General features: G+C 41.3%; 1 protein-coding gene across 1 annotated transcript; it reads right to left on the reverse strand.

The window, feature by feature from the left end:
* Nucleotides 1–2,533: 2,533 nt before the first annotated feature.
* On the reverse strand, nt 2,534–5,224 carry neurod6b (neuronal differentiation 6b). Its single transcript, XM_012835263.3, has 2 exons — nt 5,033–5,224; nt 2,534–4,747 (listed from the first exon to the last, which is right to left on the reverse strand). The coding sequence occupies exon 2, from the start codon at nt 4,741–4,743 to the stop codon at nt 3,751–3,753; it is 993 nt and encodes a 330-aa protein (XP_012690717.1). The 5' UTR covers nt 4,744–4,747; nt 5,033–5,224; the 3' UTR covers nt 2,534–3,750.
* Nucleotides 5,225–19,377: the final 14,153 nt, after the last annotated feature.

A 19,377-nucleotide genomic window follows, 5' to 3' on the forward strand; every position in this document is an offset into this window, starting at 1 on the left:
AACAGAGGGAGAGAAGGGGGAGGACAAATGTGTGTGTGTGTGTGTGTGTGTGTGTGTGTGTGTGTGTGTGTGTGTGTGTGTGGGTGTGTGTGTGTGTGTGTGTGTGTGTGTGTGTGTGTGTGTGTGTGTGTGTGTGTGTGTGTGTGTGTGTTTGTGAAGAGCCATGCAAGTGGCCTGAAGGTACCCTGCTGCGGTGCCAACCTCAGGAGAGACACCCTGTTAACCCGTGTGCCAACAGCACAGCGCCACTGGGGCCCTATTCACTTTCAAACGGCATTTCTAAACTGCCTCAAGAGGAGCAACCCCACCCCACCCCACGCGCAAACACACACACACACTCACCTCCATACCTCCTCTCAATCCTGAACCACACCAGCTGATGCCATCTCTTATCCCTGGCATTTCCGATTTGAACCTTTCCCAGGCAGTACATCATCGCTGGAAACGGATCCGGATCCAGCCGTGACCTGGCACCCGATCTGATCCGTTTTAGAGTCACCTTCTATCTGGGGTGTGGATGGTACCAGGAAAAACAATTAACTCAGATGCGCCCTCCCAAGCTGGCACTAATTTGTGTGTTGGTGCCTTTCCACTATGGAGGAGCCAGGCCAAGCTCAGACTGCCCTGAATGGGCCCTAAATACTGTGTGAGGATCTGTACACTGGCTCATGTGCAAGCAACAGGAAGCACTAATCAATAAATGCATCTGGTGATTTAAAAAACATGTACACTATTTTTTTCAGTTAAATGCTTAACCATTAAAGTGCATTTGTGGTATGTCATTAATGTGTGATATTTAGGCCAAATTACATTTTATAAAATCCTTCCTTTAACATTTCCTACTCGACAAAAAGTGTGCATTTGTGTTCATAAATGGCATACTGTTTATCAGTAGTGTAAAAATGATTGCCTCACATGCTAGCGTCGGGTGTCACATTTCTAGACAACTGAAATCGTTTTTGGGGGGGGGGGTGCGCAACCAATTTTAAGGTACAAAGTGTAAAAAAGTTAATTTTTTTTGTTAAACATTAAAATGTTTGATAGCTAACGAAGGCTATTGTCCTTATATGAAAATGTCTAACCTTGGCCCCAAAACCAATGATTCTGGCTTTGGATTAATGCAGTACAATATTATCTGTTCTGTTTCTATTATGTCATTCTATTTTGTAGCCAGTACATATGTCATCCAGCCCCGCTTTCAGTGAATTAAAAAAGCAATACAAATAACTTCAGATGTAGTCTTGCTCGTTGATGTCCCCTAACAATGTATTTTTGTTTCAATTTGAGACGTAACTTTTCCTATTATTATTGTTAAAATGTTAGAATCTGAGTTTGAAAGTATTTGTTAGCGCATTAGTGCGCAAAGTCATGTGTTCCTGGATGTACTGACATACTGGAAAAACAATCTTTTCACATCTATCAGCTTGTCTTTCGTAGTTCTGTTGCAGTAGTCCTATTGCTCGGGCGTTGGTGGTGTAAGGGCAGGAATAGATATATCACATATATTTGTTAGCCCTCTGGTTGAGAAAACAAAGCAAATAGCAGTCTTTCTGGCCGATGTCCGACGTTTCTTTCCATCCCTTGACACTGCCAATAGACGGACAGGCCTAGTCGCGCAACAGATCAGCGACATGATGCCAAACAACATTTAAAAAACTCAAAAATGCTGTTCCATTGGACCTTTGGTGTTATTATCCATGCAGAATAATCTACTGTATCAATTAAGTTATAGTTTTAGACAGCGTCAAAATGTTTCTGGAAATCCGGACGCGTCGAGGAACAACCGCTTTCATTTTTTTTTGTAACAATGCAGCAACTCTACAAAGTTATATATTTCACAACATTTCACAATACATTTCTTTAAGCTCCAGTCTGTATTTAATCATTTTGACGACAATTATATTTTGTCATGACTTGGTAGGGCTTGTTCTTTTTCAGACGATCGAATAACTTAAACTTAACAAAATATTAACTTGACTAAACTAAATATTAACTTGAGGTATGGAAACATGAGGCCATCTAAAATTAGCCAGAGCTGAGACATTTTCCCTACAATTGCTCAAAATTCCTCTTTCAACAGTCACTCTTCCTTTATGTAAAATTATACACGCTGTTGTCGTAGGCCTACTTTCTGTTTCCTTGCTTTGTTACCTTTACCTGCACAGTTACAAATATCAAGTAATATGCGCATTTTTATTATGCTATCATTGTCATATGTGTTGTTATTTTGTTATTTTATTCATGGTCGTTGTGGTTGCGAATTTTGTCAGCTGATTAGTGACTGATAGTCTGATAGTCATTCGTTACCTAAACTTCACGTCTTCAACTTAAGTATTAACATGTGCGCAACTTCGTCCCAATATGTACTCTATTGTACGCAATCAAAACATGGACACAATATATATTTATCTTTATATATATAAACTTTGTCAACTTTTCTTTGACAAATATTGTGGCCTAATATTAATTTAATATCTGCAGTTGCCAAATTTCACACTGTAAGAGCAGGGTAAATTACATGGGAAAGACTCTCGCTGGTTCCATATTTTATTTGAAATAGACACTTCTTACACGTAAAAAAAAATAAAAGGAGTAAAACACATTGCAGATGACCAGTAATATACATCAGAGTCATAAGTAAATTTAGCAGAAGAAGAAGAAGAAGAAGAAGAAGAAGAAGAAGCACCAGCACCCCAAGCCTCGTGGGCCTATAGCATCAGGTCGCACCGCACCTTTTACCTCTTCTTTCACAGCTAAACAACGAGTGACTGAACTAGTAAGAAAGTCAACGGAAGAAAGAAAGAACACAATGATGTAAAACTTGAAACTGGAAACGTATGTCAGTAATACCAGCATACACAGCTCAAATGATATGCAGGCAGAGTTAAAACATCACAATGTTGTTCACAGTATTTATACATAATTTGTTCTATTTACATTGTGAACCACGATCCATAATGAATAACAAGCTAGATATTCTTTAACCGCCAAACATACAGTTGTAGGCCTGCTATGCTGCTTTTAACATTTGTCCACTTGCGATGATTTCAAAACAGAAGGCATACAGCAGAATAGGAAAATCTGCATTCATTTCCGAAATCCCTTTAATCTGCCGTAAGCCAGTAGGCTATATGTTTAGCCCACTGAATTTCATGCCAGATCACCCCATCTGTTAGACTGCAATCATGTCATACTTCAAAACCGTGCCTGAAAGTGAATATCTCTCTAATATGATTTGTCAGTTCGTTTAACTATTTAATCAATAGATATCTAGGAGGTATGTTTTTATAGTGCAATTTTGTATTTGCAATTGTGACTTGAAGGTCAAGGATAGGATAACGTTAGTTCTCACTAAAATTTCGTTTTGTGTCGGTTAATAGCGATGCATGTTTGCATAGATTATTACACCCTTAACATGAATTTATTTCAAAACTTACTTTAAAATCAAAAGCAGCATTTACTACTGAAAACATACTGATTGCATCATTACATTTGATTGCACAGACTTTTCATTTATTTCATACATTGAATAAATACAATTCAAACCTTGTCATACAAAATCTGAAATAAAAATACAATCAACCTAAATTCTTGTAAACGTAGGCCCAATTAATTGGGAATTAAATAAATACATATAGTACGCAATTAACTGTGAATAAGCCCGAATAAAACTGATTTCATCTTCAGTGCATAAAATGTGCAGTCAGTAATTAACAGTCAAAAGGGAATTGGAACCTTTTACGTTGCCCATTAATTATGAAAAGGCGCATTTATTTCGTCTTGGATGGACTGACTGCGCAGATGCAGGTCATAAGGGAATTGATTGTCAGGGGACATCCTGTACATGGAGTTTTGGGCGAGTGCTCCACGAGTCGGCACTCCACAGTATCGCATTCCGTAGTGGCAGTTCTTACCATATTCGGCCGGATCTTCGTGCTTTAGTGAAAAGATGCCGTTGAAGTTCATAGCGGGACTGAGCGGACCCTCAAAGTGTGGACTCCCGCCCTCGGGAGACGCGCCCTCATAAAATGGCTCATATGGGCCTTGGTAGTTATAGGGTCGGAATGTTTTGGTCCCGTCTATGGTGCCGGTGCTGTGGCTAGTGGGCGTGCCCATGTCCGAGCTCTGGTAAGGGTACAGCACGTCATATGTGGGCCTGCCGGAGAAGGCCACCTCTCCGTTGTGATCAGTGACAAAATTTCGGGCGTTTAGCTGCAGACAACCTGCTACTAAATTGGTGGTCGGCTGTGACAATCCCTTGCACAATGTTTGGACAAAGGAAAGCAAATCGGGTCTTTTCCCGGCACTTAAGGTCTCCGACAGGGCCCAAATGTAGTTCTTCGCCAGTCTAAGCGTCTCGATTTTAGACAGTTTCTGTGTTTTGGAGTAGCAGGGCACAACTTTGCGCAAGCCCTCGAGTGCGTCGTTCAGTCCGTGCATGCGACTGCGTTCTCGCGCATTGGCTTCATGACGCCGCACTTTGACCCTCTCTGCGCGACCTGTCTTTTTCCGAGGGCCTCTCCTCTTCGGGTGTTCATTGTCGTCGTGACACACGTCCCTTTCGTCCTCTTCTCTCTCCGAGTTTTCGTCCTCTGTGTCTTTTGTCTCGGAATGGGACGTGTCATCGGGTACTGGATGGAGGATATCTTGTTTCCGTTGCTCGCCAATGTTCTCACGAGGAAAACTGGCACCAAAAGGAGGCTCGCACATCATGTCGTGTTCTTCGAATGGTATTGTCAACATGTCCCTGTAGAACAATCACGCAGATACGAAAAATCATAAACGGCATCACAGTTGTATGCGTGTCACACAGTATGTACTACAGGGACTACTGGCCTACAGTAGCCTAACACTATACTGGGCTTTCTATATTTTACAAATTACAGTAGTAATTACAATTCTTGCAATGTGCTCATTTGATTACATTGCCATTATCTTCCAGCATAACATAGCACTGCCTCTGTATGCTTCACATGTATAACTGTACTACAACTTAGCAAGGAAACAAGAGAAACAGATAAACATGTTTTACCTTTTGAGTTCTCCTTGCCTGGATATCCTAGTATCACCTGCCTTGTATGCTCAAACCCTCCTTGTTTCCAGCAACCTTGTTTGTGCACTGAGCAGGACTGTCAGACACTCTCTCTGTCTCTCTCTCTCTCTCTCTCTCTCTCTCTCTCGCTCGCTCGCTCTCTCTCTATCTCACTGAGAAATGACACTCATGCCAACTGCCAGAGCGGGTACCCATGCCATCTGCCACTGACGTCTTGTGGCAGTGCTGATCACGTGGCACGGTCTCCAGGGAGCTGCGTCCCGCACAGCTCATCTGGCATCTCTGGTAATGGGCACGGGGAGCCTTTCATTTCCCATCCCCAAAAACATTCAGACTTAAGGGAAAAAAAGACTAATGCTCAATTCATCTGCATCTCCATCACCACACAGAATCCAGAGTATTTTTTTGTTTGTTTGTTTGCTTGTTTTTAAGCTGCTTTTTAAAAGAAGTGTAAACAAATGAGTTCAGGGTTCAAGGAAAGGATAAATAAGGCAAGGACAATGCTGTTGAAATTCAATGTCAATTTCAAATAAGTCAAAAATACAAATACTATTCTGTGGTCCCTAATGCAGCTCTCACTAGTATTTATCAGTAACGAGGAAATAAATACTGAATACGAGGCACCTGATAATACCTACTGGATGTAATTATACACTTGACACTTTATGATGGAGCTAAGGCCAAGTAGGCAGATACAAAGACTCTCAGAAGTCCATTAAAGACATCCTACTTAATGAAATGTATATATGGCAAGAATTAAGGGACCTCTGCTTTAGATACCTATGCACTACACAGATACAGATTGTGTGCTGATGGGATTGTGTGAAGGTACTAAGTGCTTAAGAATTTTACAGTCATTGGTATGAATTACTGCATCAATCTAACCAGCATCTACCTACTGACAATATATTGGTAGCTCATAGCCATTGCCCATAGCCATGTCAGTGTGTATATCACTGCGACTTTACTCAAACACACTCTCACACACACTGGCCACTCTCCTCCACACACACTCATGCACCCACACACTCCAACAAACACACACACACACACACACACACACACACACACACACACACACACACACACACACACACACACACACACACACACACACATACATACATACACAGTCTGCCCCCTAAAATGTCTCAGCTGGTAGGTTTTGGTCCAGTGCACTCTCTAGCATCTGATGAGTCAAACTCCCCATTTCAGACTAATCAGTTGACTGCACTAATTGCAAATGCAAATATGCAAATTTAGATTAATTAATTACTCCACTAATTAGTTCTCTGGTCTTTTCAGGTAATAAATCATTGTGTGGTTGAGAAAGAAAAAGAGACCAAGAGAGAGGGAGAAAGGTAACCCCCCCCCCAGAAAAAACAGACATACACACCTGGATATAAACACACACATTCCCCGTCTCTCTTTCTTTCTTTCTCTCTCTCTCTTTCTCTCTCTCTCTCTCTCTCTCTCTCTCTCTCTCTCTCTATCACACACGCAAATTCACAAACTTATAAAGCAACAGATTGGAGAGGTTGTTTCATTCTCCGTGACTTCCGTGACTCTGGTGTTACTCTGTCTCCTAACCCTCTAGATGCAACAGCCCCCAGAGCTGTGCTTGATTCACCCCGTGGGCGCCATCAGTCACCTCCGCTGTAAAGTCTGCCAGGGGTTAGGGAGCACACCAGGATTGGCTGGTGACTTCCCCCCAGCAACCAACGCCCCCGCCCCCCACCCCCTACCTCCCTACAACCACCACCGCTACCACTTGGCTAAAGGTGGAGTTGAGGTGTGGGTGACAGCTCTGTGCTGTCAGCTGTTTTAATTATCACATTATCAGCTTTTAGAGCAGAGGTGTGGAGAGGAGCCGCTAATGAAGAAGAGCATGTCCTCGTGCCTCAGCACCGGCGAGACCACAGGAGAGAAAACGATATTAGACGAGAAGACAACGTGTGAGTTGAGATGGTGCTAGCAACCGTGGTCACATCTGCTATGCTGCCAGCCACAGGTGAACCTCTAGTCTGTGTGGAATGGCAACACAGTTAGCCAAATGACCTCACCAGCAGAGACCAGCAACTCATCCAATTTGCCAGGGTGAAGGAGAGAGAGACAGAGGGTAGAAAGAGAGAGAGAGAGAGAGAGAGATTTCTTATCCATTGTCTGACTGCTTTGGCAATACAAATGCCCTATTAGTCATGCCAATAAAGCACTTTGAATTGAATCGAATTGACACAGAGAGTGGGGGAGGGGTGATTTAAGCAACAGTGTATTAAAGCAGTCTAAAAAAAGAGTAAGATAGAGAGAGACAGGGAGAGAGAGAGAGAGAGAGAGAGTGTTTGTATAATATAGTGTTAGGAGTGTGATTTCACCACCATTGTTCCTCCATGCCACCTTGGTGGAACTGAACCTTCCTCTGACACCTCTCCATGGTGCATATGCTCATAGTCTAAGTTTACCTCGTCTCCCTCGCATACACACACCTGACACACCCTTGTAACACTCCACATTTCACTTAAAATATGGCACCCATCTCTCCCTTGATAGGAAGTCAGGACTAATTGCCTTGTGTTGTACTGATGAGCAGTTTCCTTTTGTAAGTCTAATGGAATAAGCACTGTGAATAGGCATTACACAGTATTTAAATGGTAGCTTAATCACCGTAGGGATAATTACCACCTCCAGCCAGACCTAATGAATATACAAGTGTGTTCGTTACAGAGGGAGCTGAACATCAAAATATTTCATATTATGAGAAACCGCTATTACTGTAATCATATTTTACTATCGAACAGGATTTGAAATTTGCGACCTTCTCAGGATATTTATCTGCCATGTTTTTCATCTTTATTGCTGACTTGAATTTTAATAGTATTTTCAAAGGGCAAAAAGTTGTAAATTAAGTTGTGCCATTTTGAATTTGAATGCTTGTGAATTTGAATGTGTGCATCTCTATGTGTATATACTGTAAATTACCTAATGCATTAATTTTCGGTGTGTATGTGTGTTTGTACGTTTTTCTGTATATAAGTGTATGCTGCATTGTGTATTTTTATATGAACTTGGGTCGGGCTGGAACTTTCTCTCTTTCTTTGTGTGTGTGTGTGCAGGAATGGCCTCTTGTTTGTGGGCGTTATTAGTGAAGAGCAGGTCTTAGAGGAGCGATTCTGCAGCTGTGCTGTTGTAGCCAATTACAATGGCCATATGTCTGCACTTGCCAACATACAGGTGCACTCGCCAGTACACACACACACACATACACACACACACACCGCCCCCCAGTCTCCACGGTCAGAGAAGTGTGAGAAGAAGTCAGAACATCACATTTATGCACATATTAGGAGGAGGAGAGAAAGAAAAAAAGGGAAACAGAGAAAGAAAGAAAAAAGAAGAAGAGGATGAAGAGAAAGACAATAGACAAAGAATTATGAAATACGCTGTAACATGAGAGTGCGTTTCCGTGTCGATAGTTCTCGTGATTCTCTGCGTTCCATGGTCATTTTCGAATCTATAATATGTCTGTGTCTAATAACCTGTGTTAATGATTCGTCTGTGATTCTGTTTTCCATCTGAGTCTGTGCACCATGCGTATTTGGTTGTGTCTGACTTTCTGTCTGCAGGTGTATGTGTCTACCCTTACCTGATGTGGCATGTAGAGCATAGACCCCTAGCGCTTTGCTTACTTACTGTGTCAGTCCTGGAATGTTAAATCACCGTGTGAGTCTTCAGCAAGACACCAAAGACAAGCTGTCGAGTTGCTCCTTCATTTCAATATGTTATTTGATGGGGAAGATGAAAAAAAAGAACCAATCCAAAATGACTATGTGTGAATGTGAGACATGCGAGATGGAGAAGCATGCAGAGCATCCCTTATTCTGGAATCCTGTTACTATGGTGTCGGCATGGCTGAAGCCGAGAGATCTGTTCTCTGACTACATTTTACATTTACAGCCAATTTACACCTGAATTTTAATAGCAGATTCAATTTAGCTGATCTTGTAACACATGTCCATGGGTATTTCAAAAAAACACATCAAGCATCCTGTAGGGGGAAATACACAATTTGCTGTTTATTTTTGTGAGCTGACTGCCTGACCGAAGGTTTCATCCTTTCTAAGGTCCCCTTAAATGAACACACATGAAGTTAAATAATAAAGTACACAGTAGTGCTTCACATGAGATGCATCACATATAACCCTTTTCCCCCTTTATGTTTATCATGTGTAGTAAACTGTTACCTGTGTTTTCAATTTACTGTGGTGTGATGGAAATCATCCTTCTATCACCCTTCCAATACTGGCCATTTAAATTGGCTTTATTCAAGTCACTCGTCTAAATCAATATTACAATTTTGAGGACAATGCACCTCCTGTCAGCAATCCTTATGGATATATATGGGTTTTCCATGATCTTCACTTATTTGTTTCCAGTCCTTCACTGTTAATGGTGTCTGAATGCATTGTGCAGTTTCATGTAAAGCTGTCCTTATGAGTTGAGCGTTCATTCAATTAATTTCAAGTCAAGTCAATTTTATTTACATAACACCAATAAAAAATTTAAATAGTCTAGAGTTACTTTAGTACTAAGGCAATTGAGGCAAACTCCCTTTTAACAGGAAGAAACCTTGAGCAGAACCTCAGCTCAAAGGGGGGACCCATCTGCTTGGGGCCGGCAGGGTAGAGAGAGAGAGAGAGAGAGACAGAGAGAGAAGGGAGGATTGGGAAGGACAAGAGAGAATCAGGAGCAAGCAGATGGATTCATACACATGCGGCACAAGTACATGATACATACATGATTCCATGAAACATAAAAGAAGGTACATATATGAAATATACAGAATTAGTAGTGGATAAAAATGCCAGCATTCAAGGTATTGGTTGTAGAACAGCTTAATGGGTAAACAGTGTATACAGTGATGGCATTTGTATATATTATGGGTAAAAAGGCTGGCATATAGTGTGTATTTTAAGCAGACTAGAATTTGTCTATGGTAGTTTGGTGGGAATGGGCAGCTGTAAGCAGAGGGTTTCTGCAGGTAGATCGGGTGGGAAAGACTGCAGCAGCATCCTACAGTGGAGATAGTCTGGAGTAGGAGGGGAAGAAAAGAGACAAAGTGATTGGACAGAGCTATGTTACCTTATATGTGTATGTATAATTATGAATGATGGTGATGAGGAACTATGTTATAACAGCCATCAGCATTTGCAGGTAAAGGTCCTATTATATGGGAGAGAACAGAGACAGGTTAGAAACAGAATATCAGAACATCTGTCATGCACACACACACACACACACACACATGCCACAGGCTATCCAGGGGGGGGGGGGGGGGGGGATATTCTTTTGGGAATATGAACCCGGATTAGGGTAAGGGAAGAAACTGGGATATGAACCATGGCCATTTTAGACACCCAAAGAGTACAAGTAATATGGCCACTTCACCAGTATCAGTGACATAGTACAATATGACACATAGAGAAAGGACGAGGTTGAATTTGAAATAGGAAAATAGGAAAAAAGGTTTCATTCCTTGTGCTATTTATTGGGGACTTCCCGGGTTTCATCTGCTTAAGTGTCCATTAACAAATGTCCCAGAGCACTGTGTGATCTTTAACAGGCCTGGTATTATTTGGCAGCATTTAGTTCATTTAGTGAATGGATAGGTCAAGGCTTATCTACCTGTGCCGCAGGGTCTGTATGCTCTGGCCCATCTCTGGCAGTTCATGTGTGTGTATGTGAGTGAGTATGTGTGTGTGTGGGAGTGTGCATGTGTGTGTATGTGAGTGAGTATACGTGTGTGTGTGGGAGTGTGCATGTGTGTGTATGTGAGTGAGTATACGTGTGTGTGTGGGAGTGTGCATGTGTGTGTATGTGAGTGAGTATGCGTGTGTGTGGGAGTGTGCATGTGTGTATGCATGTGTGCGTACTATGTGTAGGAGTGTGCATGTGTAGGCCAATGAGGGTGTGTGTGAGGGTGTGTGTATGTGTGTGTGTATTCATAAGTGTGCCTGCTTGTGTTTGCTTGCACACCCTTGTGAGTAATCCTATACTTAACGTGTGCATGTCTGTAGATCCCTGGGATGCTGAAGCCCCCCCCCCAGTCTCCCCAGTCTCTCTGGACTCTCCTCGTTGGCACACATGATCTCTCCCTTTGTCAGACGCCCTCCTCCTTCACGAGTCCTGTGCCCAGTTAGAGCTGGTGAATCTGGCCTCATCATGAGCTGGGCAGGCATCCAGATGGGTGTCTGTGCCATGAGTGTGGCCACAAGTGTGCCTGCTGAGCCCAATGCTGTTGGGGGGGGGGGGGCTCTTGGCTTAAGGGGTCAAGCACACAAATGGTAGAGGATCATTATGACACAAAGGTCACAGTGCGAGTCACCACACCAAAGTTGCAGTCCACACATACACCTGGCCTTTCTTCCTATGTTCTTATGCATGATATATGGTCTGCAGAAGCAGAGACGATTTTTTTTGCTTGTAATTTCCACCGCTGTTCATGCTACATCACATTTATATTAGTGTGAAACATATACCGGTTTAAAAGAAAACATGGTACTGATCTCTGTATCTATGCTCTGAAGGAGATTGTCTCTAGGTACACAAGTCTTAATTCATCTGTTCATTGATGCTTCCAAAGCTTTCGATAGAATTTGTCATGAAACAATGTTTATGAAGCTGCTAGCGAGAGGTGTCCCTAAACCTCTTGTGAGGATTTTGGTGTTCTGGTATGCCAATCAAACTTTTCATGTTAAATGGGACAATGTTGTATCAGCTCCTTTCTATGTTGGTAACGGAGTTCGACAAGGAGGAATTTTATCTCCCTTTTTGTTTAATGTTTATATGGACGACTTATCAAGCCAGCTGAATAAGACAAATACAGGCTGTCTTGTAGGTGAATCTATTGTCAATCATCTGATGTACGCAGATGATTTGGTGTTACTCAGCCCATATAGTGCTGGGCTGCAACAGATGCTGAGGGTGTGCTCTCAGTATGGCATAGATCATGATATAAAATATAATGCAAAGAAAAGCCACATAATGATAGTCAGAAGTAATCAGGACAGGAAATTAACCTTCCCTACCTTTTATTTATCTGGCAGTCCCCTTGGTGTTTGTGAGGAAATAAAATATCTGGGCCATGTCATTTCTGATGATTGGACAGATGACAACGATATATATCGACAGCGCTATAAAATATATTCTCAGGCCAATATGTTATTAAGGAAGTTTTCTATGTGCTCAGACTCAGTTAAATGTTCCCTGTTTAGAACCTACATAACACCATTGTACACTGCTCAGTTGTGGTCTAAATACAGGAAAAGGAGTATACAGAGACTGAAAGTAGCTTACAATGATGCTTTTAGATTGCTGCTTCATGTGCCTAGGTGGCATAGTGCTAGTCAGTTGTTTGTGTCTAAGCACGTACCAACCTGTGAGGCGCTCTTGAGACAATTGACCTATGGCTAAGCCCCGCCCCCCTTAGTTACTGTTGCTAACTCGGACAAGTTATCAGAGCTGACTAGAATTTACAATGGCAGCTATCAGTGTCAAAACGATATCCCAAGAGGCTCTATACAACTTTTGGAGACAAAAGAACCTGATTTCGTCTAGAAGCCTTCAAAAGGGACTTCATTATGCAATGGAGGGATATGTATGAAATTTAAAACTAGATATGGTGGATAACAAGCTTAAATTTGAGGCGAAAATGTACAGATCACTATGCAAGAGGGAGAAGCCTCATCTCACGGTCATCACGATTGCAGATAAATACATCCAATACCAGCATTGTTCATGCACCGCAGGCAAAGATTTAATTAATTTACCTTCAGTTAATTTAACTAATCTGGAGAGGCACTGAGATGTAGACCTACGTTTATTATAACTAGCATTAACCTGCCCCTGACAGTGTCCTAACTGTCTAGCTAGCGTAAAGATACCTATTAACGCCCTAGCTATTAAAAAAGTGACAAACAGTGTTTTCAGTTTTTTCCGTTGTGTAGACTGACACGCAAAATTCGCTGATACAGGAACCCATTAACAGCCTTTCTGTATATATGTCTATGGAAAACTCTATGACCCTCACAAATTCTCGGCGCGAAATCGAATTCGTTCAGTTCGTTCCATGAGGGTTTGTACACACCGAAATAAATCGCTATGATCATGTAGGCTTAGTTGATTGCTTTAGCCAGGGCTCTCAAGTTTTGAAGACAGGCAAGAGTGACATATCCCCCCCCTGACCACGCCCCCGGCCCACCCCCATTCCGCCCGTCCCGCCCCTGCCGTATGCCCACAGACCAGCCCCGCCCCCCCCATATTATTTTTAGTGTTTTGTTGTTAATAATTGCTCAGACTTGCAGAAAAGATTTGACACATGGCACTGACAATTCAACCAATTACAAAGTATGTATTCAATTTGGGAGAGAGAGAGAGAGAGAGAGAGAGAGAAAGAGAATTATGTTTATTGTAGGTGTTTGTTGCTTTTTTGGACTCTTTTATCATTTTTGGTGTTGGTTCCCATTATATATGCCATAGTCATAGAATTGGATTTATTAGTTGTGCTGGTTGACTTCAGTGCCTGCTGTTTGGGCTGATGCCCCTTACTGCCTATGTGCCTTGTCACATCCTGCACACCTGGATGGGCACACGAGGTCTCTTGGCGGCAGATAGAGCACCAGTAATATGAGCTGGTGCTTCCTACAGTAATAAATGGCCATTTAGAGGTCCATTCACTATTAAAAGAGGTCTTGTAGGGCTGCTCCTGGGACTTTTCTCTCTTTTGTTCTAGCCATCTCCTCCACTGTTTCTTCCACCATCTCTTCCACCGTCTCCTCCTTCTCCACCTGCACTGTCTCTTCCTCCTCAACCTGTACTGTCTCTTCCTCTTCAACCTGTACTGTCTCTTCCTCTTCCACCATCTCCTCCTCTAATGTGTTTACAACCTTCTCTGGGCCTACTCTGGCCTTTTTAGTGGGCTTTCCTCTTTGGGCGAAGGACAGGATGCTTATTTGTTTTTTACCTGACATCTTTGAAAGACAGATGCAATGATTAATGCATCCATGGCCAGGATATTTATAACATGCTAGTATGCCTAATGAGCTCGCGATTCACAACTTCACCAGGCGTGAAGAAACCTCGGAATCTGAATAGAATGTTCAAGCAAACACATTTACCAAAAATAATGCCCATAACATCATTGAATATTAAGGGCTGCCTAATATTCGTTCGAATTATAGGCTATATATATTTTTAATAGGCCTACTCGAATTTATTATAGCCTATTAACGAAGTTCGGAGTCAAAGCTATAGTGTAAAGGCAGGCTGTGTTGGCTACAAACACTCATTAAAAACTGATGCTAATCATCTGGGAAATGTTCTCTAACTGCAGTCAAGTTGTCATTGCTTGTGTCAAACCATTGTAAATGTGTTGTAACATTAAAACAGGAGACGACTTACTCTTTGTAGAAGACTGATGCTTGGAGCTCCGGAAGATCAATCGCGCGCAATTCTAGGATGCTTTATTTTAATTGGTTGCTGGATTAAATCTTACCCAGATAGAAAATATGTATTTTTCGGATTGGCTATTGTGTAGCCCATTTTTTCTTTTGATTGGCTGATAAGTGGCACCTCATGGCAGAACCCCAGGGGATTCGGGGAGACGTGTTTGATTCCTCCATGGTGAGGGCAGCGCGGCCAGGTCATGTTTGCGCGCTGCAACACATTAAATAGCCTAGAGTTTTTTTTCAGCGTGAGAAATACGATGTGTGGCGGGAGTGCGTGACTAAAGACCGAAATGAGTGACTGTCACGCTCAATGCGTGACACTTGAGAGCCCTGCTTTAGCAGAGGAAAATTCCAACCTAACAAGAGTATGGCAGATAGCTAATGAACGTAGAGTTGACTGTGTGGTCTGCCACACAACTTAATCCACCGGAGACATTTGGCCCTGCCTTGTTTTAGTTTGGGAAATGGGATAAAATATACCCCATTGCCTATCCTCTCATGATACCTCTTATAAAATAAAGATTTATATATACATATTGACACATTTTCTGATCACAATGTTCTAAGGGATCTAAGGGAAGATCGTCTCATGTATAACAACGTTATGGGTCGCCTTGTTTATAATACAGGGGTATGTTCAACAGTCCCTCGTGTAACATGCATTTTATGGCACGTAGTGCTTCGAACCAGACAACATAAAGCTGACACCTTCAGTAGAATTGTATTATCTTGTCAAGATAGACGTGGTAAAAGTAAACAGGGCAGGGCAGCTTTTTCTCTCCACCAGGCGGCACTGTTGATCTCTGACTCTGTATGATGACCGCTACTGACCAAGTGAGTTGACCTCATTGCACACACAACATGTTAATCGCAACAAAATATTAGAACACAGGAAGTATCAAGGCAGGAAGTGCAGACAGATAAGTAGTGCCTTGACGTTACTCTGATGTAACAATGAATCTACGATGCATGGGCCATAGGGCTCTTCCATTAACATCTCACATGCCATCTTTTTGTGCTGCTTTTGGAGGTGAGTTCAGGTGTTCATGGGTTACTTGTTAAGTACTCCCTCAGTGATCTATAGCATTATTCTACTGGACTGCACACATGTACAAAAGAGTTGCAAGATCAAGATCGGTGCGGGACTTTGCTTGTCTATACACCTCAGGTTACGTGTGTTTTGGTTTATCTGTGTTCTTGTCTGTTTTCCGGATGTGTTTTGGTTTATCTGTGTTTTTGTCTGTTTTCAGGATGTGTTTTGGTTTATCTGTGTTTTTGTCTGTTTTCAGGATGTGTTTTGCTCGTTTACTCTCTGCTCAGCCATATGGTTCTAGGTGCTGCATTTAGGCTCTCCTACCGCCACGCGTGAGAACACCCACAGGCACTTAGGAGCGTTGCCAGCTGGTTGGCCCTTGGGAACGCACTTCTTACGCATCCGGTCAGGGGCTGAACTTACATATGTTACTGCAGTGGGTGTGACAAAGCCTGTGATAATTTTCACCATTCAGATGCACACACACACACACACACACACACACACACACACACAAAGATACACACAGATACCTATTCTTTCTCACTGATTGTCACACACATGCACACACACAGAAATACACTTTCTTAGTCTTTCTTTTTCTTTCTCTCTGTCTCTTTCTCTAACTCACACACACACACACATTCCAACTGTGTCCAGAAATGTGATGTTTCCATCCATGATTTCTTTCTGCTCTGCGGCTGTGTGATGACTCTATTTGCTCTAAATTGCCATCTCTCTCTCTGCAATCTTTCTTTGCCAGTACATATACGTCTGAGCACTATGTCTATCTATTATAATAAAAATAATAGAATAATAAATATACTGTAGTATATTATTACTTTTTTTCTATCTATTGTTCTATCTATCTTTTCTATTATATATTGTTCTCACTGTTAATACATTGTTAATGTTAATACATTTCTTTATTAACTTTTATATTTTGTGATGGCAAAATCAATTTTCCTTCCCTTGCCTAGTAATATGGGCTTACAGACTTGCATTGCACTTACTGCCAAAGGTATTTAGATTTAATATCTTCGCAGAGACAGAGTGCAGAGGATGGGGGTGGGATTTCTGCAGGGTGGTGATGGAACAGCTGTGTGATTAAAATTATCTTGAGCCTTCAGCTGGTAGGTGAATATAGGTGAAGGAAGAAGGGAGGACAATGAATACATCATTGCATGTAGAATACATCAGATAGAACCCTTCAAAGACAAGGGTGTAATATTGCAATGTGGGTAGTAGTTTCAGATGTGGTACACCAATGGTTTTGGCCAAGGCACTGCGCTTTATTGACATCTAGTGGCAGTTTGTAGAAAACACAATGAGAAGCAAACAAGAAATTTAGAGTTACAAAAGGACTTTGATTCTTACAGTTTTTTACGATTGGATAAACACTAAAATCAAAAGTATTACACAATTATCAAAACCTTCACTCAAGGAGCAAAACATCGGCCCAGATTTGCACCACTATAAGCACATGTCAACATCACACTTTTTGCGAAACAATAAACACTAAACACACTTGTATACATTAGACACAGAAGTATCGTATATCAAGATGTCACTTCCTTGCAATTCCAAAGCACTGACTGTCAAATCACCACACCTATGAGCCAATTGGTTAAACACAGCCATCAAGTGCTTACAGTTTTTCTCAATTGCTTAAACACATTTTTTGAAAACATGCCTCGTTTTCTCAAAACTCTAAACACAAATCCCAAAACCACTCACACAAAATGCAAAACCCTTTATATCTCCTGAAAAATGCAACTTTGCTTTCAAAACAGTGTTATGTCACCTCAAAAGGGTATTTTGCTTTCAAATGACAAACACAGACCATTATATGAGTAGACATTCTAAGCATCGATTGAACACTGATGTGCTCAATGGAAAACACTACTATGAATGGGAAAACACCAGTATGAAGGCCTTATCAGGAGCATTATGCCTTTTCATGTTCAGTGTTACTGTATGCTTACTCCTGTAGTAAAATAAAACTGTATGATGTTTTTACTCAAATATAAAACAACACACAAATATACAATAACGACTAAAATATTTCTTTATTTTTTCCAAAAGTGCTGTAGCCTATATATCACAGCAAACACAACTGAATGTGTAAATGATTTGCACAGAAAAAACAATAGGATATAGGCCAGTACAGTCAACAAAAAAATTAAGAAAAATGTAAAATAAAAAAGGACAAAAAACTACTGCAATTCTGTAATATTGACAATGTTGTATCAGAAATAGACCTACGTAGTGTTGTGAAACACTTGAAAATAACATTGGATTGGATTACAATACAGTACAGTAATGTGTCAGTACTGATAGGACGCAATCAGTGGAAATTTATATGACTTACTTGCACATAGTCATAGCATAATTGTTTGACTCTGTCGGAGTTTCTGACAAAAGGCACCCTGTACACCTGCTTCATTCTCAAGGTGTTCCGCCTTAGAACACAGTCCACTGTGGCTAGGCTCACTGTATTGATGTTTAGGAATATGTCTTGGTCATTAATGGTTGCACTTTGTATTTGTTTACGTAATTTTACAAATACAGTACAATGGAAAATACTCGAAATACAAGAATACTATGCTCCTGATAAGGCATTCAAACTAGTGTTTTCCTGTCATAGTAGTGTTTCTTATCTATTCCCTCTTCTGAATGTCCGGAGAATGGATGCAACTGAGAAGCGGTTTATGTTTGGTTGAACCCTCTGGCCAGCCTCCTGCATGGTCAAACCATGGTTGACCACATGGTTGACCACAGTGGCCCGAATCTCGGAGATGGAGAGGAATACATTATATTTTCATCAGTCTTCAGCATTGGTCTTGTGTAATGTTTGGTGAATTTATTGTATATTTGCACTTTCTCTGTGTACTTCAATTACACTACTCTAATCACTGAGAAGTAGAATTGCTAAAAGTGTTTTAGGTTTGCAACAGCAGTGTGTAACTGGTACAAACAGAATTACATTTTTTCACAATTGTTAACACACGTTTTTCAAAACAATAACGGCTTTCTCAAAACTGCACACAGAAAACTGAAAACCTCACACACAATATGCTAAACCTGACACTTCCTTTGCAAGATGACTCTTTGCCATCAAATCTCTTAACTGTTCACAAAATGGAACTCGTGTTTTCATTTGGTACACACAGCCATATTTTCAAAATACGCACACATACATTCATTGAGTACACACAACTAAGCATTTGCTGCACACTACCAAGCATTTACAGCACACTGAAGTGCAAAATTAAAAACACAATAATTGAAATGGAACACACCATATGGATGACAATGACTCTGGAGAATGAGCCATTTCTCCTTTTGTAAAATGTCTCAGTGTAGGCCTACTTTTTTCATAGTTCCAAAAAAAGTTTTATTTCGGTACACACAGTACAGTACTGTAAACCGTGTGATAGCGTTGTTCTCACGAACCATATTTACAATTTCAGTCTCCTGTTCGGCGGTGAAAGTGTGTGTTCTTCCTCCACGGTTTGGTTCTCTTTCAGTCCTCCAAAATACAAATACTGTGAGCACACTGTATTCTATTGATATGCAGTATTACAGTACACAAGGCAAATAGATTTCGTACCTGTTCTCCATCCTGAAGGTTCTAATGATGGCAGCAACTGTGAAGCGGCTGAGATTTGGTTGGACACTCTGGCCAGCCTCCCTCATGCTCAAACCATGGTTGAGCTCATGGTCTACCACAGCGGCCCAAATCTCATTAGAGATGACCATTCTCCTTCTTCTTTCTCCTCCTCTTCCTC

The sequence above is a fragment of the Clupea harengus genome, chromosome 22, assembly GCF_900700415.2.
Source record: "Clupea harengus chromosome 22, Ch_v2.0.2, whole genome shotgun sequence".
In the NCBI taxonomy this organism is placed as follows: Eukaryota; Metazoa; Chordata; class Actinopteri; order Clupeiformes; family Clupeidae; genus Clupea; species Clupea harengus.